The 25,867-nt window shown below is 43.3% G+C and overlaps 1 protein-coding gene across 3 annotated transcripts in view; it reads right to left on the bottom strand.

Annotated features, from left to right (window-relative positions):
* Nucleotides 1-24,144, bottom strand: part of LOC129814269 (cyclic AMP-dependent transcription factor ATF-6 alpha-like) — a 48,040-nt gene extending 23,896 nt beyond the window's left edge. Inside the window, exons 1-12 of one of the 3 annotated variants that reach the window (XM_055867286.1) lie at nucleotides 23,934-24,144; nucleotides 23,260-23,357; nucleotides 23,109-23,175; nucleotides 22,597-22,676; nucleotides 22,412-22,499; nucleotides 21,942-22,145; nucleotides 20,210-20,406; nucleotides 11,458-11,643; nucleotides 10,790-10,881; nucleotides 8,941-9,120; nucleotides 5,232-5,354; nucleotides 4,601-4,724 (exon numbers count right to left, since the gene is read on the bottom strand). In XM_055867286.1, coding sequence (XP_055723261.1) covers nucleotides 4,601-4,724; nucleotides 5,232-5,354; nucleotides 8,941-9,120; nucleotides 10,790-10,881; nucleotides 11,458-11,643; nucleotides 20,210-20,406; nucleotides 21,942-22,145; nucleotides 22,412-22,499; nucleotides 22,597-22,676; nucleotides 23,109-23,175; nucleotides 23,260-23,357; nucleotides 23,934-24,135 — 1,641 coding nt within the window. In that variant the 5' untranslated portion in view covers nucleotides 24,136-24,144. The remainder of the gene's footprint in view (nucleotides 1-4,600; nucleotides 4,725-5,231; nucleotides 5,355-8,940; nucleotides 9,121-10,789; nucleotides 10,882-11,457; nucleotides 11,644-20,209; nucleotides 20,407-21,941; nucleotides 22,146-22,411; nucleotides 22,500-22,596; nucleotides 22,677-23,108; nucleotides 23,176-23,259; nucleotides 23,358-23,933) is intronic. The other 2 variants (XM_055867288.1, XM_055867287.1) reach the window with 2 other exon arrangements.
* Between the last annotated feature and the right edge of the window lie 1,723 nt (nucleotides 24,145-25,867).

The raw sequence follows: 25,867 nt of genomic DNA on the forward strand, positions 1-25,867 counted from the left end.
GTAACTTTCTCATTCATCATTATTCCCGATTCATTCAGGGACTGTCCGTAATCATGGTAGCATCCACATTAATGTAGAAGTGTTCAGAAACATATTCTAGTCTTATTTACAATTAAAGTCAATCCAAAATGACAAAATACATTTTCATTCATTTATATTGAGCATAAAATAATCTGAAACACAACCAAAACAAACAAGAAATGTGTCCAACAACTTTGTAGTCACAAGCTTGATGTAATCATTGCGTGCTAGGAATATGGGACCACATACTAAACTTTTGACTACTTTGACTACGATATGGATGAAAAAACCCTCAAAATAATGTTGACAGTCTGCACTTTAACCTCATAGTAATTGTATCATATTTCGACACGCACACCACACAAAACCAAAAACGTCACTCCGGTACAAAATAAAATCAGCTATGCATAGTCACTTTACCCCTACCTACATGTACAAATTACCTCGACTAACCTGTACATTGACTCGGTACCGGTTCCCCTGTATATAGCCTCGCTGTTGTTATTTTATTGTTACTTGTGTTATAAATTTTTTTACTTTTAGTTTATTTAGTAAATCCTTTCTTAAATGCATTTTCTTAAAACTGTATTGTTGGTTAAGGGCTTGTACGTAAGCATTTCACGGTAAGGTCTACACCTGTTCGGCAAATGTGACAAATAAAATTGGATTTGACTGCAGAATCTGAGAGTGGCATTACTCATGAACAGCTTGAGTTTGGTATTCAGCCTGACTGTATGATGTCCAGTCTGTATTGTAGATTTCATTCCCCTTTTCACCTGAAATATCCCTCCTCCTCCTCAAACGATGTGTGCTAGCCTCATTCCCGTGGGACTGGAAGAGTGGAGCGAAGAGGTTTTCAAGACACTCCGCGAACAAAAACTGGCCTGACCTGGTAAGACACTCAAGTCTAATATTCCAAGTGATATCACAGGAAATATGATGACAACAAACATTATGTCCACTTTTTCCCCTTCTTTCCACACGGCAGGTTGGTGAGGATGGAGAGAGAGTTACAGATGGATGTGTTTCCTCCAATGCGTAGAGGGCTCTCCAAGTCTGTGCTTTACAGTGCGTTTCGTGGAGCACAGTGTTTTTTTTCCAGCTGCACTGTAATAAACTTACAGTCTGGGGGTTCAACCTCTGCCCTCCACTTTACTGGAATGAGATAGTCAGCCCTCCTAGCTTCTTCAAAGGACTTCTATCGAACAGACTGCTTCTCATCAAATTATACTGTAGGTTCAAAGTGGGAACACAGGGGGAAAAAAGGGCATCAAGGACGTCAAAGCGCTAAAGAGGTGCCAATATTCTGCAAAACTAGGATAAAATCTCCAGGTCGGAGGAATCACAGTTCTCTATTGTTAGCCTCTCTTCAGCTCCTTCTGCTGCAGGTAGAGGAACATGCATAGGGGTTTTCCCAAAGGGCAGGAAAGTCTGGAAGAGTTTATAGTTTAAACACATCCAAAGAAGTGCCGTATGAAGTCTGTTTCTCTGAGTCGTATGAAAGAGAACCTTGGGAAGAGTTGAGCACTCACACTGTGTATGTCCTATAGCCTATAAACTGTATATAATCCAATGCAACAGGGCTCTAGTCCAAAGTAGTGCACTTCATTGTGAGTAGTGTATCATCTGAGACACAGCCAGTGAGAAGAAATGTCCAGGGTCTAGCCCTGGGGGTTACGTGCGTGGGAGAGATGGTGGTAGAAGTGCCTGTAAATAGTTTGGAACGGTCTGCTCCCAGTTTCCATCTGTTTGTGAGAGGTCTTAGCCTTGAGCACGAAACGCTGTACAACTCTAACGTTATAAAACATTCAGAGCTTTACATCCTCTCGCTCCTACCTACCACGACGATCATCACAGAGAACTCACTAAACTTCCTGGAAGACCCAGAGGGTGTCATAAACAGCGGAAAACCCCTCCTTCCAATTAGGCAACCCCCTTAAATATATCTTACATAGGAAGCTAGAAAAATGTGGAGTCTTCTCAAAATCAAAATTCCAAGCTGTCGATTTCTGAGTGAATAGACTATTGTAAGTATCTAAAGCAAGCTAAATGTGAATCAGCCGTCTGAGTTGTTATCATTTGCGTCCCATGTCAACTAATGTTAGTGGCACCATTTCTTTGGGTGTCTTCACTAGTATGTTTTTCTCTACAGTAAGTGGTACATACAGTAACAAAGGACAGTTTTGTGTAGCTCACACTTCTCGAAGACAGGATTAAAAGCTTTAAGTGAACTCTCTCAACCAATGTTAACCCTTTACACTTGTACCCGTAAACGGTTCAAATGGGAAAACAGCGGCGGTAAAGTAACACGCCACACACGACGTCAGAGCTCAGGCTCAGCGGTGGGTTTTGACTGACAGGCGTTCTGAACTTGAGCACATCGCGCGACAAGAAGTTGCTCCCATCCCTCCCGCGCATTTGTTGTTGTCGGAACGAGGGAAATGCTGTAAATTAAGAGGACTCTTATGTATTTTTGAACGATGAGACGTTGAGGATTATAATAAATAGTGCTCGGAGGTCATGCATGCAAGCCAAGCACCCGTTAGTCAAAATGTGCGCTTTTCCATATCATAAAACTCCTGACATATACAGTGTCAACGTTGATGATCACTATGTTTGATGTACAGTTACAAGATGACATGGCGTCATACCCTTGGTGATTTGAACCCGAACGAACCTATTTTTGTCTACTTTGAAGAACATTTGCAGCGGCACACGCACCTGCATGCACTCTTGACTCCTTTCTATGGGCACCATAATAATGATCCGTTTCCCTGAATTGTGTGAAAGCCTAACACCGTAATATCACATTTTATAATTCAGCCAGTCGTTTTAGCAATAGAACAAGCTTATGCTGCACCTTACAACCCATTCTTACAGGAATATTCTTATGTTGCTAAATGTATTTTCAGATGTTGTTATCGACAAATGCGCGCGAAAAGTACAGTAAATGTAAAATGCAGACACAAATCAACAGTTTAATGTTTGTATTCAATCTTGTGTCAGGTGAACTGTCGTGTTTTGGTCTAATAAAATCTCCAAACTGCTCCCTTTCAATTGCTACCGTGGTTATGCATATGCGTTTCATATGTACTCTGTAAGAAACATTTCTATTTAACCCTATCCATATAGGCCGATTCCCACTAGTATAAAGGGTTCAAACAGCCAAGCACTCAAATTCACATTATTTAGCTTCTAAGTGGGACCAACTTTTAGGACTACATTTGTGGAGCTATCTAGCTCCTTTATAGATCTCGGCCCTCTCCGGCAGCTCAGTCTGTATAATGCTGTAAAGCAGCAAAAGGAGCCTGTAAAACGAATGTGAAGATTTAGCTCCTCACATTCTGAAGCAGCATACTTGACTCACTGGGTTCAAATGGAAGTCACTAAAACAAAACAAAAATACGGTCTATAGCAGTCTTCAAACCTCTCTATTTAGGCTGTCATAAATGACACATAACAAAACACGCAGAGGCTGTGGAACCGACTTACCCGGACCCTTATTCCTGACAGCTTAAGGTCCTGTAACTTCTGCACATGTGCTGGATTCTCCACTTCCTGGCAGTGGTCTCTGCTCGGAGAGAACTGGCTAGCGAACGGTGGTCGTTTGGATAAAGTTAGATCAAAGCTGAGTCAATGTCTGCAAGTTCACATTGCGATAGTATTCTACAGAACCCGAATACAATAGAGTAGTATAACGTTACTGTAAGACAAAACGCAACCTCGTTTCTTATGAGATTTTAGGATGATTGTGTGTCTCTCATGTGGGCAAAACTCAACCAAACAAAATATGTGCTTTGATTGAAACGAGGCACAGGTAGGCTATGCTACAGTTTGCTAACACCATCTGCTCTACAAGTCGCTCACTACGTCATTTGAAATACCGTAGGCTACTTGAAACAACACTGCATAACTGTAGAATATCTAAATGCACATCCCCAGGAAACTGAGATCAAATGGTTGGTATGCAGACGCTTTTTGGACATTTAACTGGTAAAACATGAAGAATTGTCATTCAAGATTGACAAGTGGGAAATGGGAAGGGAGGGGGGGGGGGGGAGTTATGGCAACAAGTCTTATAGCAAAACCAAGTCAAATGCCATCAACTAATATCAGCATCTAACATAAGAAAAAGGCTTTAAAACTGTAAGTTCAATTTCGTTATTACCTGTAACAACAAAGATATAAATATTTAGCTATTAACCAAATTGAGTCAGATGTCGGCAGCTGTGACCTCATTGCAAGAACAATACACATATTGTCACTAAACTGTTTATGTTCCTGTGGCAGCTCTATTAGATGGGTCATCATGGAGAGCCGTCTTGACACGGGCCTGAAACCTGAAACCTCTATTGAAGTAGACATCGGCCTACGTACTGACAGTTTAAATATCCTCTGAGGTACTGCTTAATAACCTGTCCGAAAAATATGCAATGACCATTACGGACGTTCGATCACACTTTAAAACGTCTCATTATTTGGGCCATGGGACCTGACCAGGGAAATCCAATGACCTAGTTAGTATAGCTTTTTCGCTGTTTTGTAGACAAGCAGGTCATAGAAGAGTCGTCTAACCTACCAGGACAGTTTTGGTTGTGTGCTGATCTGTTGTTGTATGTCTGGACTGATCAGTGGTAGAGCGTGTAGACTTGGTTCTCTCCTCTTCGTGTCGATGAACCCAGCCTCGCAAGTTCTGAGTCAGACTGGATTATAGGGGAAGAAGGAATATTCAGGTTGAAGTTAATAAAGTATGGCTTCTATGTAAGAACTGTTGAAGGCAGCTGCTGGCTTTCATATGAGCCTCATCCCTCTCAAATGGTGACGGCTTGAAGACTGAGTGAGTTTCACAGTTCCAGCCACTTTTTCATTCCACTGTGACGGTGTCAAAATGACTGGTGAACAGTTTGGTTTCATGAGCTGCCAACATGGCTCACACATTATAGTCTCGTTAGCAGTGGGAAAGACAAAGGCTAGCTCTACAGAGAGTACTGAGAGGACTCATTCATACTCAATTCAGGTAGGTCAATACAGTGAGTTCAATATGGAATTGTATTCTGAAATCGAGATACCCTAGTCTTACCTAGCCAGATGTTCTAATCTTGCTTCCATACTGGTGGTCGAGACAACAAGGCTGGAAGACTGAGGCTAAGTAGAACCAAATTCTCGGCTGTTAGTAGGGTACTAATCAGATGGACTTGGTTAGTACTGACCGGAGGGACTTGGACCTGGAGACAGGAGAGTGGGGTTGGCAGGGGGGCGAGGAGGGTGACCCAAACAGGAGAGGCTCCTTCTTGACCATAGCTAGAGCCATCTCTGGAGTATAATCCTCCCACCTATAGCACAGAGAGGGGAGAGAGAGAGGGAGGTGAGGGGAGAGAGGGAGGTGAGGGGAGAGAAGAGAGGGAGGGAGGTGAGGGGGAAAGAGAGGGGGGTAGGTAGGTAAGGCGAGAGAGGGAGGTAGGTAGGTAAGGCGAGAGAGGTAGATAGGTAAGGGGAGAGAGAGAGAGATTAATCAACACCTCATCGACAACACATTCACCTTCCCTCTGTGATCTCATTGTGATCCAGCTGCTGATACGCTGGTGTATGCTGTGGGTTTTCCTTGTGGCCTAAGGACTGGAATATTAACCGCAATAATCAGTCACTTATTCTGGACATCCCAAGTGTTCATCAATTCTAAACAAGCAGCTGTTTCACATCTGGAACAAACAACACCTCAGATGACTTGAAAGCCAAACATTTGCCCTTAGTTGATAAATTAGGTCATAAGTTAAAGAAGGGGGTTACATTGAGTCCTACGTAGTGGCCTGCAACAATAACCTGCAGAGCCAGTGGCCTCGTCTTCACGCAAGCACACACACACACACACACGTTGGACTGGATGTCTCCTGGGAACGGTTTGATAAATGGTCTGTTCCCGACATCTGTGTGGAACTTCAACTTCAAAACCTGTTGACCAGATGAATGAGCCCTAGGCTCCAGATCAGGACACAATAGGGTAGAGAATGCGGGCATCAAAACAGTCCATTAGCCCAAACAAAATGCCGTATTGTGTGTATGTTCTATAGCCTAGTCCCAGATCTGATCATGCTATGTAGCCTCCTATGATAACGAGGCTATATGTTCTACGACTTCTCATATCGAATCGCACAGTTTGAGTTAGCCTAGCACTGTACTATCATCTGCTCAAAGCAGGCTATTTGCAGTAGGTGATGTAGTACTTTGTAGCAGGCAGCTGGACACATGGGGACGACCAGTGGTGACTGTAAAATTAAACTGGCCACTAAAAAGACACCCCTAGTAATACTATTTTATTGTGCTCTGCTTGTAACACTCCAATTCAACCCACAGATTTTTCACCACAGAATGATGTGTCTAAATAAGGTAAACATTCGTGAGTCCTGTATAACAGGATGTAAATATTATCACCAAGATAAAATGAGCACTCTCAATCACTCCCTCCCCCCCCAAAAAAAAGCAGGGCTGGAAATAGATGCTTAGTCAAACAGAAACAACCGATCAAATCCTCTACAGTTCTGTTTCTTTGGACAGAATTAAGTGCTCTTGGATCCCTCCGATTCTACTCCAGAAGCCTGGTAGAACACTTGAGTGTACCTACTTCTCTTCAATTCAGCATTACTCTTTTTTTACTCATCTTATTCCTGGTTTGTGAGCATTTTTCCAAGATAAAGATGTGGCTTTAAAGCATAGGTGAAATTGCCAAGGGGACGGGGCGACGACAACATGCCCCCCCCCCGAGATGTAGAACAGTGCAAAATGTTTTTAAATGCAAACCAAAAATGTTTTGTTTGTTTATTTTTGGGTTGTGGGGCCCCCTGGAGGTAGGTGTTCCCCAGAACATAGCAGGAACAAGGTAACAGGAAGAGGGCTCTTAATGCCACATGGTACAAAGACTATTCATGTCTGGAATATTCCAGGACTTGCCAATTGTTTTGTACGCAGACCCTTTTCACTACACAATGCCCCTCAATCTGCCTTTTACTTACCTCTCTGGTTTTGCTAACTAGAAAAAATATATCCTAGAATTGCCCGATATCAGTGTGTCACAACCTCATCCAAGCCAGCACTGGCCTTGCAGTCAGGTGTGTATGTAAGCCAACTTTAGAACCCAGCCTGGAACCAATTACGTCAACCCTCAAGCTTCGGTAACAGTAAGTGAAATATTACTCCTGGACTAATTTACAGTTTCAATGTAGACTCTCCCCTGACTCTCTCTTTCTCCAAGTCTTTTCAACAGGCAATCAGCCAGTCCTTAGTTCAACTTAGACCACACTGAATCCTGAGGTGTCCCAGTGTCAGTGACCATATTTATTTAATATTCATTGAAATATATCTTAAACGACAGCTGTTTGTTAGACTGAATATCAGGACGTTAAATATACTAGAAGGTATATTTTAGCTCAGCCCCCCAGTGTACGCCTTCCACCTGTAAACTATGAAAACTACAAAACGTGATAGGATATAATCTACTAAGTTGATCATACATTAACTATGTAAATATTAACGTGCATCATTACAATAGTACTCAGTCTTTATCTTTTGTGTCTTCTTAATATTTGCATTGAAATAAGCGTCATTAATGATGGTGAGGACTTATCTTTCTACTTATGCTTCCACATACTGCCTTCAAAATACCCCTCAAGAGAGGCATAATAAGTCATGTCAAACTGTGTAGAATTGCAGGAAATGCATTTACAATAACAATCAACGTCTACTGTTCATCTCCCCCAAGATCTACACCACCATTTCGCCCTTGCTTTAAAGATGGAATCTGTATTAGGATAAACAGCCCTACAAATGGACGTGCCTTTGTTGTTTTGGTTCTGTTGAGAAAACAGAGTGACGTGTCAAGCAGCGTGCTTACAAGAATTGCAGTACATATTCCGCTGTTCTATCGCATGTGCAATGATGTCCGAGGTACAATTCTTAGATTTTTTTTAAAGAGTTTATTGTTTGCCTTTACTACTTTGTTGTTGTAATATCCCAAATGGACGTGGAAGTTTCACCAATTAACAAATCCAGCTTTAAAGCCTATCAATCTAAGCCTGTGCGTGATCTGGCCGATGGTGTAAAATAGTCGAGTTCCTGTCAGCGTGCATGCAGGATTTGGTTATTCTGGGAACCAAGATTATGTGAATTGTGAGACAATTGACAATTGTAAAGAGTACCTGAACACCGAAAACACTTATGCAACCTCACACCTCTAGTTGATTTTCCATTAGTCCATTAAAACAGCAAAGTACTTATGATGTGGAACATACTGAGGCAAGAGAAGACTGGGTCCGTTTCCAATGAATTAACGAGCTTAGGGTGTACCCCAGACATATGATTACAGTAATTTACATTCCCGTACAGTAAGAGCATCCCATCTACTTACTTAAGTCATTCTTCAGGCTCTGGTAAACGAGTGTCTCGAGACAGGTTCTGCCAGAACACTGAGGTACAATCACAAGTCAGTGAGAGACTTAGCAGGAACCATTGGTTCTCGTTGATACATAACAGGGCTTCGTGATTCCTACAGGGCTAGAGTGCTGTGCTAAGGCTTCTCTGGTGCTACTTATCCTTATATGAGAAGGAACCACCTGGTGTAAGACTGTGTGGAACAAATTGTTAAAGATGAGGTTTCTAAATCATTGAGGGCAGGAAATGACAGTGACAAAAGTCCAATACAAACCGATAATGAATCAGTTTGCAATGGCAGCAGACCGAATTTAGAAGCAATTCAAAGGGAAAAAATAATAAAAACGGACGTAAAATGCGTTCAGTTACAAGGGTAGTGTGTGTGTATGTGCACACACTGTATATTTGTGTGTGTGCATGTAAGAGAGAACATATGTATAAACAGTATTATAAGTATATTGAGTCGGGAAACCCTCATGTTTATGTTGTGTTAATTACCTGTCCTGGGATTGGTGGGATTGTGGGTACTGGGCATCCAGGGGCTCCAGTGGGGACTGGGGGTCTGGTGTTTCCTCCCCTCTCCTCTGTTGTTGGTCGGGGGAGAAGCTGAGCAGATGTCGGCTGCTTTGTGGCTTCCCAGTGGACAGGCTGGAGTTGCTGGTCTCTGACTCCCACACACTGAGACCAGAGGGACAGGGCAGGGCTTTCAGTTACACAAGCCAGGCCAAACACAGCAAGAACAACATGGACTAACACACACACACACGTTGATCTGAACATTATTAGAGTATTAGAGCATTTCCCTTTAAGGGCAGAAATGTTCTGCAGTGAACACACACACACACACACACACACACACACACACACACACACACACACACACACACACACACACACACACACACACACACACACACACACACACACACACACACACACACACACACACACACACACACACACACACACACACACACACACACACACACACACACACACACACACACACACAGTGGTTTAAGCCATTACAAGGATCAAAACTTGTTTCCAATTTGACATTTTGATGGTAACTTAGTGTTTCATTTGTTATGAATCCATAAAGGCTCATTTTTATCAAAATGGTCAAAATGCCTACACAGGCATGAAACAACCAAGACGGGCGATGAAGACAAGAGGAAGAGTGGTCTGAACAACAGATCAGGAAGCAGAGCATTGGTTATAGTGGCCAGACTACAGACCGAAAACCACACAAAGCTTCACGTGGCGTAGGAGGGAAGGCACTCTTGGCTAAACCACACAAACAAACACACACACACACACACACACACACACAAAAAGACACACGGCCATGCGCGCGCGTACCTACAGCGAGAGAGTGAGAGAAAAGAGGATAAAGCGTGTGGTCTCCTACTTGAGCCAAAACAATACCAGACACGACAGATCTGAGAGCAGTGTTCAACACAAAGACACACGTCAAGTTGTGCAGCAGTATCAAATGAAAACAGTTACAAAAAATAAAAACGTACACCCCTCGAATTCCTGCAAATGAAAACCAAACGTGGGAGTGAAAAAAAGACTCAACTCAGCAGCAGGAACTTATTCATTGAAAAAAAACATTTGATATTGACTTGAGCCATGACTGGAACCACTGGTGTTGTTTTTATTAAAACTAGTCTCACCATGAGCCGGAAACATTAGCGAAAGTTCGCTCAGCTCCTGACCGGGGTTTACTGAACAAATACTTGTGAGAGGATTTATAAGGGACATGTTCATTCAGAACGGAATGGTAGAATACATTTAGAGTCTAAAAATGAATAAGCATCTCCAGGCTGTTTCTCCGAACCTGCCGGACGGCGTGGAAGGGAAGCAACGCTCCCACATTCCTAGTTCTGGGAAGCTTGAGCGTATGGAAAACTCAGAGCCCCTCTCCTCTCCCGACTCTCATCCAACTTTCCGAAGCCTTCCTTCGTGAGGGAATTTTTTGGGGGATGTGGCCTTTTTTTCCGAGACATTGGGGGGAAACGCCTAATATATAAGGCATGTTGGCAAATGATCCAACTCTGGACATAGCAAAGAGCTGACTGACTGACTGGCTGACATAAAAGCCACCCTATTGATAGATCATCCATTTGCATGAATGATCATATGTGAATGTGGTTGATGTTAAGTCTGGAAACTGGAGGAGAGACTCAAACACATTGGTTGTGACATATACTACAGTGACAATGCATGAGGGCTTGTGGAGGGTTGTCGTGACACACACACACACACACACACACACACACACACACACACACACACACACACACACACACACACACACACCCACCCACCCACCAGTGCTCACCTTATGGGACCCGTGTTGAGCACGAAGAAGACCAGGACAACCATAAGACACACAGCCCGTCTCTTTGGAGCCGTCACTTTCAGAACAGTGTTCTGTGGAGAAAGAGACCAATCGACTGACTTCACCTAGCTGGATCTACGCAAGCTATGCATTGGCACAAGCGTCCACCTATCAAATCATGCGAGATCAGTGATTACTTCAATAAAATGAATCAACCCTTAGCGCCTTGCCCCTGTGCACTTGCGGAGGTCCAAGAGGATTGGATAGGTGTTAACAATGTGGCAAAAATCCCCTCTCGCTTACCATAGGCCAAGGTGGGGTTACTGCCATATTGCTTAATGCTTCACCTATGAATTCCTTTGAAATCTGATCTTGTCCTATCAGATCCAAAAAGTGATCAAGGGATTGATCAAGAGCACAAGGGACGAAGCAACTTCCTGGAATTAAACACATCCCTGCTCTTCGTGCCTGTCTGAGCCTGTGGCACTGTTCAAATACCGTCAAAAATGCAACCCTTAAGACAATCACTGCTATGTAAGTGAGTGAAAAGGTCAAGTCATGGTTTCCACCCCATTGTCTCCACTTATCTTACGTTTTAGATCTGTGGTTTTCTCAAGCTAAGAAGGAAAGGTGCAATTTGAAGGTGTTCAAACCGGGCCGTCCCTCACCTCAGTGAGAAGTCCGTCCAGCTGGGTCCTAAGGGATCCGTTCTCCCGGAGCAGCCTCTGGTTCTCACACAGTGCCCCCCTGAGACGGGCCTCCAGAGCCTGCTGGGCCTCTTTCCTCCTCAGCCTGGACAGCGTGGCCGAGTCACGGTTCTTCACCATCCTCTGCTGCCGCCGCACCACACACGCCTGGACAGGTGGAGAAGGAGGGACTGATATAATAAATGTGACATGGTTACAGTTCAAAGTTACCGCACATATTCAGCATACAGTTGAAGTCGGAAGTTTACATACACCTTAGCCAAATACATTTAAAAACTCAGTTTTTCACAATTCCTGATATTTAATCCAAGTAAAAAGTTAGGATCACCACTTTATTTTAAGAATGTAAAATGTCAGAATAATAGTAGAGAGAATGATTTATTTCAGCTTTTATTTTCTTTCATCACATTCCCAGTGGGTTAGAAGTTTACAAACACTCAATTAGTATTTGGTAGCATTGCCTTTAAAATTGTTTCACTTGGGTCAAATGTTTCGGGTAGCCTCCCACAAGCTTCCGACAATAAGTCGGAATTTTCCATTCCTCCTGACAGAGCTGGTGTAACTGAGTCAGGTTTGTAGGCCTCCTTGCTCGCACACGCTTTTCAGTTCTGCAAACACATTTTCTATGGGATTGAGGTCAGGGATTTGTGATGGCCACTCCAATACCTTGACTTTGTTGTCCTTAAGCCATTTTGCCACAACTTTGGAAGTATGCTTGGGGTCATTGTCCATTTGGAAGACCCATTTGCGACCAAGCTTTAACTTCCTGACTGATGTCTTGAGATGTTGCATAATTACATCCACATAATTGGCCTTCCTCATGATGCCATCTATTTTGTGAAGTGCACCAGTCCCTCCTGCAGCAAAGCACCCCCACAACATGATGCTGCCACCCCTGTTCTTCACGGTTGGGATGGTGTTCTTCGGAATGCAAGCTTCCCCCTTTTTCCTCCAAACATAACGATAGTCATTATGGCCAAACAGTTCTATTTTTGTTTCATCAGACCAGAGAACATTTCTCCAAAAAGTACGATCTTTGTCCCCATGTGCAGTTGCAAACCGTAGTCTGGCTTTTTTATGGCAGTTTTGGAGCAGTGGCTTCTTCCTTGCTGAGCGGCCTTTCAGGTTATGTCGATATAGAACTCATTTTACTGTGAATATAGATACTTTTTTTTACCTGTTTCCTCCAGCATCTTCACAAGGTCCCTTGCTGTTGTTCTGTGATTGATTTGCACTTTTCGCACCAAAGTACGTTCATCTCTAGGAGACAGAACGCATCTCCTCCCTGAGCGGTATGACGGCTGTGTGGTCCCATGGTGTTTATACTTGCGTACCATTGTTTGTACAGATGAACGTGGTACCTTCAGGCGTTTGGAAATTGCTCCCAAGGATGAGCCAGAATTGTGGAGGACTACAATTCTTTTTCTGAGGTCTTGGCTGATTTCTTTTGATTTTCCCATGATGTCAAGCAAAGAGGCACTGAGTTTGAAGGTAGGCATTGAAATACATCCACAGGTACACCTCCAATTGACTCAAATGATGTCAATTAGCCGATCAGAAGCTTCTAAAGCCATGACATCATTTCTGGAATTTTCCAAGCTGTTTAAAGGCACAGTCAACTTAGTGTATGTAAACTTCTGAACCACTGGAATTGTGAAACAGTAAATTATAAGTGAAATAATCTGTCTGTAAACAATTGTCGGAAAAATTACTTGTGTCATGCACAAAGTAGATGTCCTAACCGACTTGCCAAAAAATTATAGTTTGTTAACAAGAAATTTGTGGAGTGGTTGAAAAACGAGTTTTAATGACTCGAGTTTTAATGACCTAATTGTATGTTAACTTCTGACTTTAACAGTACATACAGTATGTGGTCCATGTGAGAACCAAACCCACACCATGCTTAACTCCACCTATTCAGAACAAACATGAACAATTCAAAATGGATGTCCGCAACACAGCAGAATTCAAAGCTGATATGATACGAGTACATTGGCCTTGGCATGCAGATGGCATTGGCTGTGTGTTTACAAAAACCAAATCTGATGACGCCAGTTACACCAGACATAAGCCATATCCGGCAGTAAACCCTTTTGGACGCCATCTTGACTGCTCAGACGGAGCAGGCTATTTGTTTGTCTAACACAGCACATCACACTCAGTCACATACTCACTCAATAAAACCCAACAGGTGCAGCTGCTGCGAAAGGTGGAAAAAGTGACCCGGAATCATCAATTACAAGCTGATAATGACTCCAGCATGTTTCCCCAGAACGGACCTCATACATCCTAACTTCACGCACGCTCGCACACACACAGACACACACACACAGCCTTTTTCCATGTCTGAGTGGGCTGGGAGCTGGACGGACATTGTTAGGACGCTGACATAATTAATGGTGGGATTATTTAAGGACGACCATCCAGGGAGAGAGAGAAGGGGACAGGACTTTCTCAGTGTTAAATAATGATCCATAGAGGAATGCTCTTGCAATGTTCTAGGAAAAAACTAAATATGATTCAATGAAACAGGATAAAGCACACAGGTTAGGCCTAACAGTTCCATTTTATTTTTAGAAGGCAGACAGCCATTGTTTACGTAAACTCAGAGCCAGACACTCAGAGTCTAGTAACTGGCATACATTCTGTTGTCCTCCAATGCCCTCTCGGAGTCTTTCTACCACTGAGCCACAGACCACAGGAGAACCCTGCTATAGCATTTCAACTGCTTTGTCTGCTGCAGCCCATTTCTGAGGCCATGCTTCATAGCATTTCTAACAGCACAGATTTCAGGGCTATGCAAATTCAGACCACACTTTTTTTATTTGGTCTCCGTTGAGGGGGGAACCCTGCCATCGGTGACGTCTTGGGAAAATCGAAAAGTGCATGTCTGATTACCCAACAGTGGGGTTGGGGGGTGGGGTACGTGTCCTGCAAGGGGAAAATTATACCCTGCCAACAGTACAAACTCCCCCCCCCCCCCACCACCACAATGGTAGACAGTCAGCAATCTAGCACTTCAGTGACTGTGGGGTAAACTGGGAGTCGGGAACATAATCTGAATAAGAGGCTGAAAATGAGAATTATGTGAAACAATGAGTTGGTGCTCTCAAGAGATGTAGATTACAGCGTGGTTGTTGATTGGAGGATGGGATGTTTGTTGTTGTTGATGTAAAACTCTGGACAGTGGGGGGGGAATGGGGAAATCAGCAGTTTTGTTATTGTTTTACGGTATTGCTTTAAATTGCCCTAGCCATTTTTATGCAGTGCCTTTGTTAACAAACTACTCCCAGACATGAGTGTGCATGCATGCACAAGCACGTGTTAATCTTAGAATTGGCATCTACCTGTGAGGAATGTCTACTTGGTACTAGTAAAAAAATTGGTTTTAACAGTACCCAAAACCATCCAGTGATTTTATTTTATCACAGGAAAAGAGCTACTGCGTACAGCAAATACTACAATGTGGGTTTGATTGGATTAAGCCATACGCTACTGTACTGTACACAGACTTACAGTACATGAACAGTATTTCTTCAAAGATAGTGAGCCTTCTCCACCATGAGCCATACAAATGATCTATCTATGTATCTAGCATCCCTACTGTACTAGTCTGTTCATTTTTCTGAATCAAGATTTTTCTTTTTAACTGCTTTTGAAAACCATTCATCCTATTCCTTGGCTGTCGATTCCAGTTCCCAGGAGCATCTAAAAGACATTTTGGCAGGAAGTTGGCCTCCTAAATTACACTATGATTATCTAGCAGCGTCTCTACATAGCCTCCCCCTGCTTTGTAGAAGCACGGCCATAAATTGATATGAAATGTAATTCGTCAAAAACAGTGCAGCCAAGCCAGTGATGCTACTACAGTGCATTAAAACAACAAGGAACATGGATCATGTCAGTGAGTGGCTAAATTGGCAGTGGTAAAACTACAGGGTCCTACATAGATTACTGTATTGAGTCGCTCCATGTAATTTCAGCAAGCCATGACACCCACCATCTCTGATTGCTCCGAAATCGTTTCTGTTGTTAGAAACAGATAAGATTGGCATTCCTGAAACGTTATTTTGTTAAAATGTCATTTGATCTCGGAGAAATTAAGTTAATTGATTGCACCCAAAAAAATGGGCCATTTTAATATATAGGATTCAGATATTCAATAAATATAGTACCCAACATCCGATTTGGACCAAACGTCTTCCTAACAATGAGTAAGACATGAGGAATCCCCCCTCCCCAAAATTCAAAAGATACCCACGGAACCCCATGCCAATCCAACCCCAACAACCAGTATACAGTATCCAGTTCTCTATGTTTGATAATATGAAGCTGCAGCTTGGAGTATTGCTTCTTTATACTATGCAATGTATTATTATTTTTTTCCCCCTATTCAGAGAAATGTGTAATTGAAGTTGCTCGCATTATTTACCATAAAGTAGTGTACAAGTTCCAGGTTTTACCCACTGGATGCCACGGTTCCAAAAAACATTACCAGATTCACAGGGAAAACATTACATAGTATGGAGAAGCAATACTCCAAACCACAGCTTCATACTACTTGTCAAACATAGAGAACTAATACTGAATACTGGTTGTTGGGGTGGGATTGGCATGTGGTGTGGGGGTCCATGGGTGGCTTTTGATTTCTCATGTCTTACTCATTGGTAGGAAGAAGTTTGGTCCAAATCGTATTTGGGTACTACATTCATTGACTATTATCTGAAACCTATACATTTTAATTGCCAATTTGTGTGAAATCAATTTGCCTAATTTCTGAGATCAAATTATATTTCAACAAAATAACTACAGCAACGATTTCAGAACAATCTGAGATGGTGGGTGTCTAAATCCTCTTTCTTGTGCTTAACTTTTTGGAGAGTAGCTTCCAGCATTGTGTTCTGATTTATTCCATGATTTATTCACTCAAATGAAATGCACACAGTCGTGACACGTCTAGACTAAAGTCATATCTTACTCCAGTCAACATATGTGCTCACTCAACAAGCCCGGGTCTGCCCAGTGTCCATCCAGACATCAGGAGGGAGGTGGGAGTCATCAAGAGATATGGGTGTCTACTGCCTGGGGGGCTTGGTGGTCCCAGACAGGTGGAGGAGGGATGAGGCTGGTAGTTAGGAGGGCAAGGCCGCTTTAAAACCCACAGGGCCTGAGAGTGGTCAGACAGAAATGGAGCACCTGGATTTTTACTGTGGTAACACTTACCTGGAGGAGTTTGTCTCTCGGATGGAACATGTTGTCTCACGGATGTAGCATGTTGTCTCACGGATGGAACATGTTGTCTCACGGATGGAACATGTTGTCTCTCGGATGGAACATGTTGTCTCACGGATGGAACATGTTGTCTCACGGATGGAACATGTTGTCTCACGGATGGAACATGTTGTCTCACGGATGGAACATGTTGTCTCTCGGATGGAACATGTTGTCTCACGGATGGAACATGTTGTCTCTCGGATGGAACATGTTGTCTCACGGATGGAACATGTTGTCTCTCGGATGGAACATGTTGTCTCACGGATGGAACATGTTGTCTCACGGATGGAACATGTTGTCTCTCGGATGGAACATGTTGTCTCTCGGATGGAACATGTTGTCTCTCGGATGGAACATGTTGTCTCTCGGATGGAACATGTTGTCTCACGGATGGAACATGTTGTCTCACGGATGGAACATGTTGTCTCTCGGATGGAACATGTTGTCTCTCGGATGGAACATGTTGTCTCTCGGATGGAACATGTTGTCTCTCGGATGGAACATGTTGTCTCACGGATGGAACATGTTGTCTCACGGATGGAACATGTTGTCTCACGGATGGAACATGTTGTCTCACGGATGGAACATGTTGTCTCTCGGATGGAACATGTTGTCTCACGGATGGAACATGTTGTCTCACGGATGGAACATGTTGTCTCACGGATGGAACATGTTGTCTCACGGATGGAACATGTTGTCTCTCGGATGGAACATGTTGTCTCACGGATGGAACATGTTGTCTCTCGGATGGAACATGTTGTCTCACGGATGGAACATGTTGTCTCACGGATGGAACATGTTGTCTCACGGATGGAACATGTTGTCTCTCGGATGGAACATGTTGTCTCTCGGATGGAACATGTTGTCTCACGGATGGAACATGTTGTCTCACGGATGGAACATGTTGTCTCACGGATGGAACATGTTGTCTCTCGGATGGAACATGTTGTCTCTCGGATGGAACATGTTGTCTCTCGGATGGAACATGTTGTCTCTCGGATGGAACATGTTGTCTCACGGATGGAACATGTTGTCTCTCGGATGGAACATGTTGTCTCACGGATGGAACATGTTGTCTCTCGGATGGAACATGTTGTCTCTCGGATGGAACATGTTGTCTCACGGATGGAACATGTTGTCTCACGGATGGAACATGTTGTCTCACGGATGGAACATGTTGTCTCTCGGATGGAACATGTTGTCTCACGGATGGAACATGTTGTCTCTCGGATGGAACATGTTATCTCACGGATGGAACATGTTGTCTCTCGGATGGAACATGTTGTCTCTCGGATGGAACATGTTGTCTCGCGGATGGAACATGTTGTCTCGCGGATGGTACATGTTGTCTCTCGGATGGAACATGTTGTCTCTCGGATGGAACGTGTTGTCTCTCGGATGGAACGTGTTGTCTCTCGGATGGAACGTGTTGTCTCTCGGATGGAACGTGTTGTCTCTCCGATGGAACGTGTTGTCTCTCCGATGGAACGTGTTGTCTCTCCGATGGAACATGTTGTCTCTCGGATGTAACATGTTGTCTCGCGGATGGAACATGTTGTCTCTCCGATGGAACATGTAGTCCCTCGGATGGAACATGTTGTCCCTCGGATGGAACATGTTGTCCCTCCGATGGAACATGTTGTCTCTCGGATGGAACATGTTGTCTCACGGATGGAACATGTTGTCTCTCCGATGGAACATGTTGTCTCTCCGATGGAACATGTTGTCTCTCCGATGGAACATGTTGTCTCTCGGATGGAACATGTTGTCTCACGGATGGAACATGTTGTCTTACGGATGGAACATGTTGTCTCTCGGATGGAACATGTTGTCTCTCGGATGGAACATGAGTAGAGTGATGGGGTCTGTCCTTATGTGGTTGGTAAGTTAAATATTTATAACATCAACATTTTGCAGCCTAAAATAGGTCAATAACATGATGTGGTGAGGAGAGATTAGAAACATCTCAAACAATGTTTTCTTGTAACGTAGAACATATATCTAAAACTTATACCTGTCTCATAACAACTGGGATATTTCAGCTTGTTCTTAAAAAGTTCCCTCAAGTGAAGATATATTTAGATTTGGCGTGTTGGCACAGTGTTGCGTCATCGCTGAGTAAATGTTAGTAGTACTGGGGATGGAGTGCTGGTGCCTGGTCGTTCATGTGACATAGGAAAGCCCCTCACATTAGGCTACTCACCCATTCCAACAAGGTGACATAAGGACAGCTGGGGTGACTGGTTTATTTATCCTTGTCCTGAAGAAATAATAACGTATAACGGTTAACCACAGTTTAGGACCATGTATAGCACTGTGGTAGTGAAAATTATATTATTTGACTTTTCTAAAATTGAAGAAAGTGGATAAGCTAAATATAGAAGAATTTTAAAATATCTTATTGTTTAGGAGGCAGGAGTTTCTCCAATACAATTTCTAATTATTATGTCTGTGTTATGCTACAAAATGGGGGTTTTACAGTGGTAAAGCTTGGCAAAAATATTTCACCCATTAGTAGCCCTAGTAATTGCTATCGAGTTGTTGGCTCAGTCAGATTATTTACAACTTGTCGAACATGACTGGAAATTATGAAAATTAAATATTTATATAGTCGCTCAACAGAGACAGCAGAGATATACAGAGATATATATTATTATTATTTCCTACTTCCTCAATCATGACCCTAGCTAAACTCTTAGACAACTTCAGAGAATGAGAGGCTGTGATAGGTTGAGCTACATTTTGAATATATCAGGGCTAAGGGATGATATTAGGTACAAGGCGAAGCCAGAAGCAACTGTCATGTTTTACCGGTGATGTCAACGATTGTTTTATTTCCTCTTATGGTTTGAAACAGGGAAATAAATCACCCATCTTCCTGTGGGCCTCCTTGTCCTTACTCTCTGGGCACAACCACAGACAGCTAGTCCTTTCAAAAGACCCATTCAGACACTGTGCCCTGCTCAGGTTCCCAGGGGGTTAAAGGTCAAACACAATTGATTACCAGCCTTACATGAGCCCCCAGAATGGGAGGAGGAGGAAGACTATGTCCTGTTCTCCCTGACCTGACGGTTGGTCCGTCAATGTAAGCGAACCCCCCTCCACACACGCAAACACACAAAAGCCATCCTTGTCTTCTAGCAAGGCGACAAGCCATGACACAGCAAAATGCTAGCTTTTCAAAGAAAATCCCTGGCACTACATTCTGGCCATCACATAGTCACGTAAGCTTTGGAGATGGCTAACAGTTCTAACACATAGTGAGACTCAAAGGTCTGGAATCAAACAGTTTCATTTGGAAAATTGCAAGAGAATGTCCATCCAGCCCTTGGCTTCCATTTTGGATACTTAATTTCACTGCAATTAATTAGACTGAAGTAATTAAATTTAATAGAAAGGAGACACACGGAGGTCAGATCCATTTCAATGTCAAACGTACCTCAGTGTCCACTGCTGTGCTGTGATAGGTCACCGTCATGGGATGGGCATGGCCAGAGAGGGCAGTGGTCCCCATGGTAACATGGGAGACGGTTGGCATGGTGGCCACCTGGTTGGTGACAGCGAGGAGGGCAGGGGCTGGGGAAGTGATCTGGGGTCCAATCAACTGTTTCGGCTTGAGATGCATTGTGTGAACTGCTGATGACAAAGACCAGATGCAGAGTTAAGAAAGAGTTCAACCCGTCTGTTTTAGCCTTGTCCCAGACCTGGATTAACTTCAGGCTATGGCATGACAGAGTAAGACGAGTTAAAGCGCATGCAGATCTGAGACCATCCCATGTCCCACTGGGGCCTTTTCCACCTAAGAGTACATCACTGTAATAATTGATGGATTACTGTCATAGTAAACAGCATTTTTCAGCTGGGGAACATGTACAATCGCTCTTTACAAAGCTCATCTCATACGATCAGGCCTGGATTCAGATAGTATTCTTTTTCTTCTTCCTAACCAGACTGTAGTTTTTTTCTCAACCTCACCCACGATCACTAAGGATGTCTGGTCACCTGTACGGGTTATTGACCCCCCCCCCCCAAAAAAACGAATCAACACCCCGGATCCATCCCAATCCATGTCCAGAGTCAGACACTCGTTTAGTGCTGAGAGCCTGTCCCTCCCTCAGACCCCTTCAGTCCTCCGAGGACCCATTATCAAGCCCTGCCACAGTCGCCTTCAACGCCCTGGCTCTAGTGAAGTCTAATGGAGTGTAATAGGGAACTGCAGAGGAGAACGCTCCCATGCTAGTTACTCTGTAATAACACAAGTAGCCCTAAGTTCCTACTGAGGTTAAGGTCTTTTAGTCGGGCTACTAATGGGCCATGACATTACTGTCTCAGAGAGAACATGGATGACTACTGTGAATAGGAACCATTGGAGGAGGTGAGTAGTTGTACTGATGACATCAAGGCCTATATGATGGACGTACCCGTTTGATCATTGGCATATAAATTAGGGTTATGGCAGTTACAGTTGATATGAGTGTGCTTTGTGCTGACGTTCATGAAATATATGTTCTTAAAGATGAATATTTCCACACAGTGGTTTTCAAACTCTGTCCTTGAGGTTCCTGCAGGGTATACACCGGTCATAAACCGGACACTGTGTTTCTGTAATTGAGGAGGAGGCAGTAGCCTTCTTTGAACAAGAGACAACAGACTGAGGACACCTTGTGGTCAAGAGCCACATGTGCAGTCATAGAAGATACAAATGCATAGAACTGTTCCACTTTCATTTTGGATGATGAGTCGGCTTTAACTTTTCTTTCAAATGCCACAATCAGGTATATAGACAACATGCACGTATCCACTTCAGATAGGGAAATGGGTCACTAGATTTTTTTATTTTAGTAATTTAGCAGAAGCTCTTATACAGATCGACTTACTGTAGTGAGTGCATACATCTTCATACTTTTATCATACTGGTCCCTCATGGGAATTGAACCCACATCCCTGGCATTGCAAATGTCATGCTCTACCAACTGAGCTACACAGGAACAAATCAAAGGACTATTGGACTTTGAGCAAGCCAAATAACCTGAATTACTTCAGTGAATAAGACACACCAATATAGATGGACATTAATGACAACAAACTGTGCACATTATTCAAATCACTGGTAAAGACATTTGATTGTATGAAGACAACACAAGCCTACAACAGAATGAACATTCTCTCACCAGTAGAGGGGGCAGTAGCATGGACGGTCACAGGTGGTGGTACCTTGACCACTGAGAACACAGTCTGTAAGCCAACGGGCTGGATGACAATGGTCCTGGTTTTGAGAAATGGGGCCACAGGCTGTGTTAGAGGGACAGAGGGGGGCGGTTTGGGCTGGATTGTCACCCTCTGGGGTGGGTGGGCAGGTCGCTTGGTAGGCTTGGCTGGCAGGAAGAAAACAATAGAATAAGAGATAAATAAAAACAGTGTGATAAATACATTTACATTTTACATTTACGTCATTCAGAGCGATTTACAGTAGCGAGTGGGATAAGCTATAATATACATATAAACAGACAGGTTAAATTATTTTCTGAAGATAAAAAAAAGTGTCCAACATTTTGACATACACGACACCATATATCCACCATATTGTTACATATCAATGATTTATCATGAGTGTTTTAGCTGACCTGAAGAGACGTCTTACCTCTGGGAGATTGGCTGACCCGCTTGTGCATTTTCTTTCCAGGAGTGAGCATTGTCGGCAAAGGCTGCATAGACACGGCATCCTCCTGCTGGTAGGGATGTGCATGCACAAGAGAGAAGAGAGTGAGACTAGTGAGTGGTTAGCCTTCTACTTAACACATTGTGTTATGTGAAGTGTAGACTTACTTTCAGAGACAGTGGTGACAGTGAGGAGGTATCACTGAGTGCTGATCCAGGTGATAGGGAGGACCCAGGAACTCCAACACCTGCCAACAAAACAATAGGAACTCAATCCAACTATCTGTCAGCAGAGGCATCACATTACAGTGTCTCTTCCTCTTTAACATCCCATGTGAATGAATAGCCATTCTACCCAACACAGTACGGGGGCCTCACAGGTGCAACTTTCCCACGCCAAAGACATCCACCCAATGTCTACTGACATGGGGGTGACCAGGATACGTAGAGGGCCTGTGTGTGTGTGTGTGTGTGTGTGTGTGTGTGTGTGTGTGTGTGTGTGTGTGTGTGTGTACTGTATGTGATTTCTAATCTATTACCAGGAAGTCACAGGGTTCTGGGAGGGTTTCTGACAGTCGTCTTCACTTACTTTGCCTTGGCATGGGGCCAACAATTCGATCTTGAGTCATGGCTTTTATAGGTTGACGGAAAGTTGACGCAACGCTGGTGATTTTTTTTACCTGTGCAGCAAGCGTCAGTATCCCCACTGGTGAAGGATCTCCAGTGTAACAGATTCATGTCATTCACCTGAGAAAGGTGCAGTCTTGTTAACTGTCACACAGTAAGATAATAACACATAGCATTGCATAGAGGGGGAATGTGTTGCACTACCTCTTTCAGTGCCGTTTCCTCGTGTGGCGTGAACTCGAATTCTTGAAGGAGCTCCTCTGCATCACTTAGGTTCTCAAGTTCTTCAAACAAGTTGATGCCTGTAACAACGTTGCAGGAGGACGAGATCCGTGTAAATATTACAACGTCGCTAATTATATATGTTTCAAGTTTGCAAAAGATTATTCAAAGTTTCCAAAGTAGCTTCATTACATTCAAAGATGCAGCAAGATGGGGGGGGGGGGGGGGGGGGGGGGGAGTTGCTTATGGCCATCTCAGTCAAAACGTTGGGTTTGTACTGCTGAGTATGAGCATCAAAACGTATGTTATATATTGAACACAGCAGTGATTGAATTGGGCATGAGCTCACCGAAGCCGAATACCGGCCCGTCAAATGTTCTACTGTTTGAGCCCGTTCCTCTTATAGAATATTGTCTCAAAAGTATTGTGGAGCTCCTGCACCTGAATGTAAACAGTACCGGCACCTATTTCATTCCAAGTCAAGCAGTGGAATACACGGTTTAATGATACTGTTAGGTGGTATCTCATTTCCTGACAGTCAATGAAGTTGCACGCAATGATGTATAGGGTTTATACACATCATTGGTCGCATGTAGCTAGCGTTTACAACACAGCTATATATGTAATAACAAAGATTAAATAAGCATCGCACCTACCCCATTCACCATCATGGTCAATGCAAATATCCGCTAAATCGCTGCCAAAAGGGCCATACTGTAAATTACTGTCTAAATCCAACTGTAACTCTGCCATTTCGCTAATGTTACGAATTCTCAAAATCGTCACAACAAAGAATACGTGGTCACATTTCCTTGTTTGGCGTCGACTTTCCACCATAGAGATAAATAGAGCACTCATGTTTGTATCTCTGCCAGTTTAGCGTATGTGACAACATGGGCTATCTCAATTTTAAAGTAGTTAATTTTCTTCTTTATTGGCTAATTGCTCCCAACCCATAGAAATCCCCACCCAGTTGGCTACTTTAAAATGGTGAAAGCCCTCAACGGCAATCTCCAGTTTTAAAATAGTTATAGCCATGATGAGTCCTCTATCTATCTCAATGTTCTACACTGTAACCGCTGTGTAAACCGCTGTGTAAACCAACACGTCCTGCTATTAGTACGGACCACGAAGAGGGACATTTGGCTACAAACCAAGTGTTCTCAGAGGCTGCTCTTGACAAAACTCAACAACTATTTGAACGAGCAGCACACCTGACATCCACAATTTTAACACAGAAAAAAGTATCTTTCTCATATGGATTATAAAATAAAATAAAAATGGATATACGTATTTGGAAGTAGAAGGGTATCCTTCCGGTAGATAAATGTTTAGACAGAAATTATGAAATAAGACATCTATTTCAGATACACCATGGAGCTCAACAGGCATATTTACAATTATTGTAATCTGCTTTGTTCAAACTTTTTAGAACTTACTCAATAGATATGTCCGTAGGAGAAAAACTATAGGTGTCCTGCAACGTAGACAGACACCTATGAAATATTTAATGGTACACAGGGCAAAATGGGGACAGCTATTCTGAGATAAAGGAATGTAGTACTTTATTATTATTGATATAAATCATCTTTGTAATTTTAAATGTCCTTGATTTGAGTGTGGCAATCGGACCCGGCTCCACGAGGGGGCAAAAGGGGCTTAACCCCATCAGTTGAAACTTGTGCCCTCTCAATTTTAGTTTTATGTCCCTATATAAAAATAGCAAAAAAATGTAAATGATTGAGTGACAGGTTAAGCAAAATCAGTATGCGCTGTGTCAGCACAATGGACAGAGCGCGTAGGGGGGCTATGGAAAGCCCATGGGGTGGTTAGGTATGACTGCTTTGGTTTTCCATAAAAAGCGGGGGAAAACGCTTCTCATTTGTGGTAGGCTAAGTAAATCATGTGATACACCTCCGCCTTTAATATTTGATTTTGATTCATAAGAGCGGGGTCAAGTTAACCATTGAAGCTGCTTCACTCAACTCTGCCTCATGCCCCACCACTACAGAGTTCAGTTAGCTTCTTAGCCAAGCATTAGTGTTATTAGCCTTAGCCTATTTAGCTAGCTCAAACCAGCTAATCTGCCACAATGGCTATCAGAAATTGATGATGCTGTCGAGCTCCAGCTAGCTCCGTGTGAGGGGCTATTATCCTGGTGATGATTGTTGAAGGGTAGGTAGCACCCTTCAACAAGCATGGCCAGGATAATGACTCCACAACCTCCTCCAACTCCGACTGTTCCTGACGATTTTGGAACAGAGGAGCCAGCCCAGGTTTGCCTAGACTCATACCCTACCCGCAGGTTTTCTGTCCAAATGTTTTTTCATTTAATAGCAACTGCCTTGCAAGCATCACATATGAAGAGGATGCAGTCATCCAGGTGGCTGAGTAGGTCTGTGGAGGACTCGTCCAGGGCATGGACATGCTTCATCCTTCACCCATCAGGTGAAGTGGGCTGCTCTGAGTCCACTGTGAGTATGTAGGTAATGCCAGCATTAGTCAGATCCTGGGCATCTTCTAGGTCGGATGCCGCCCCGATGTAGACTCCTGCCTTTACCCGAACATTAACTTGTCATCAAGGATTTCT

Source organism: Salvelinus fontinalis, chromosome 17 (genome assembly GCF_029448725.1).
Source record: "Salvelinus fontinalis isolate EN_2023a chromosome 17, ASM2944872v1, whole genome shotgun sequence".
In the NCBI taxonomy this organism is placed as follows: domain Eukaryota; kingdom Metazoa; phylum Chordata; class Actinopteri; order Salmoniformes; family Salmonidae; genus Salvelinus; species Salvelinus fontinalis.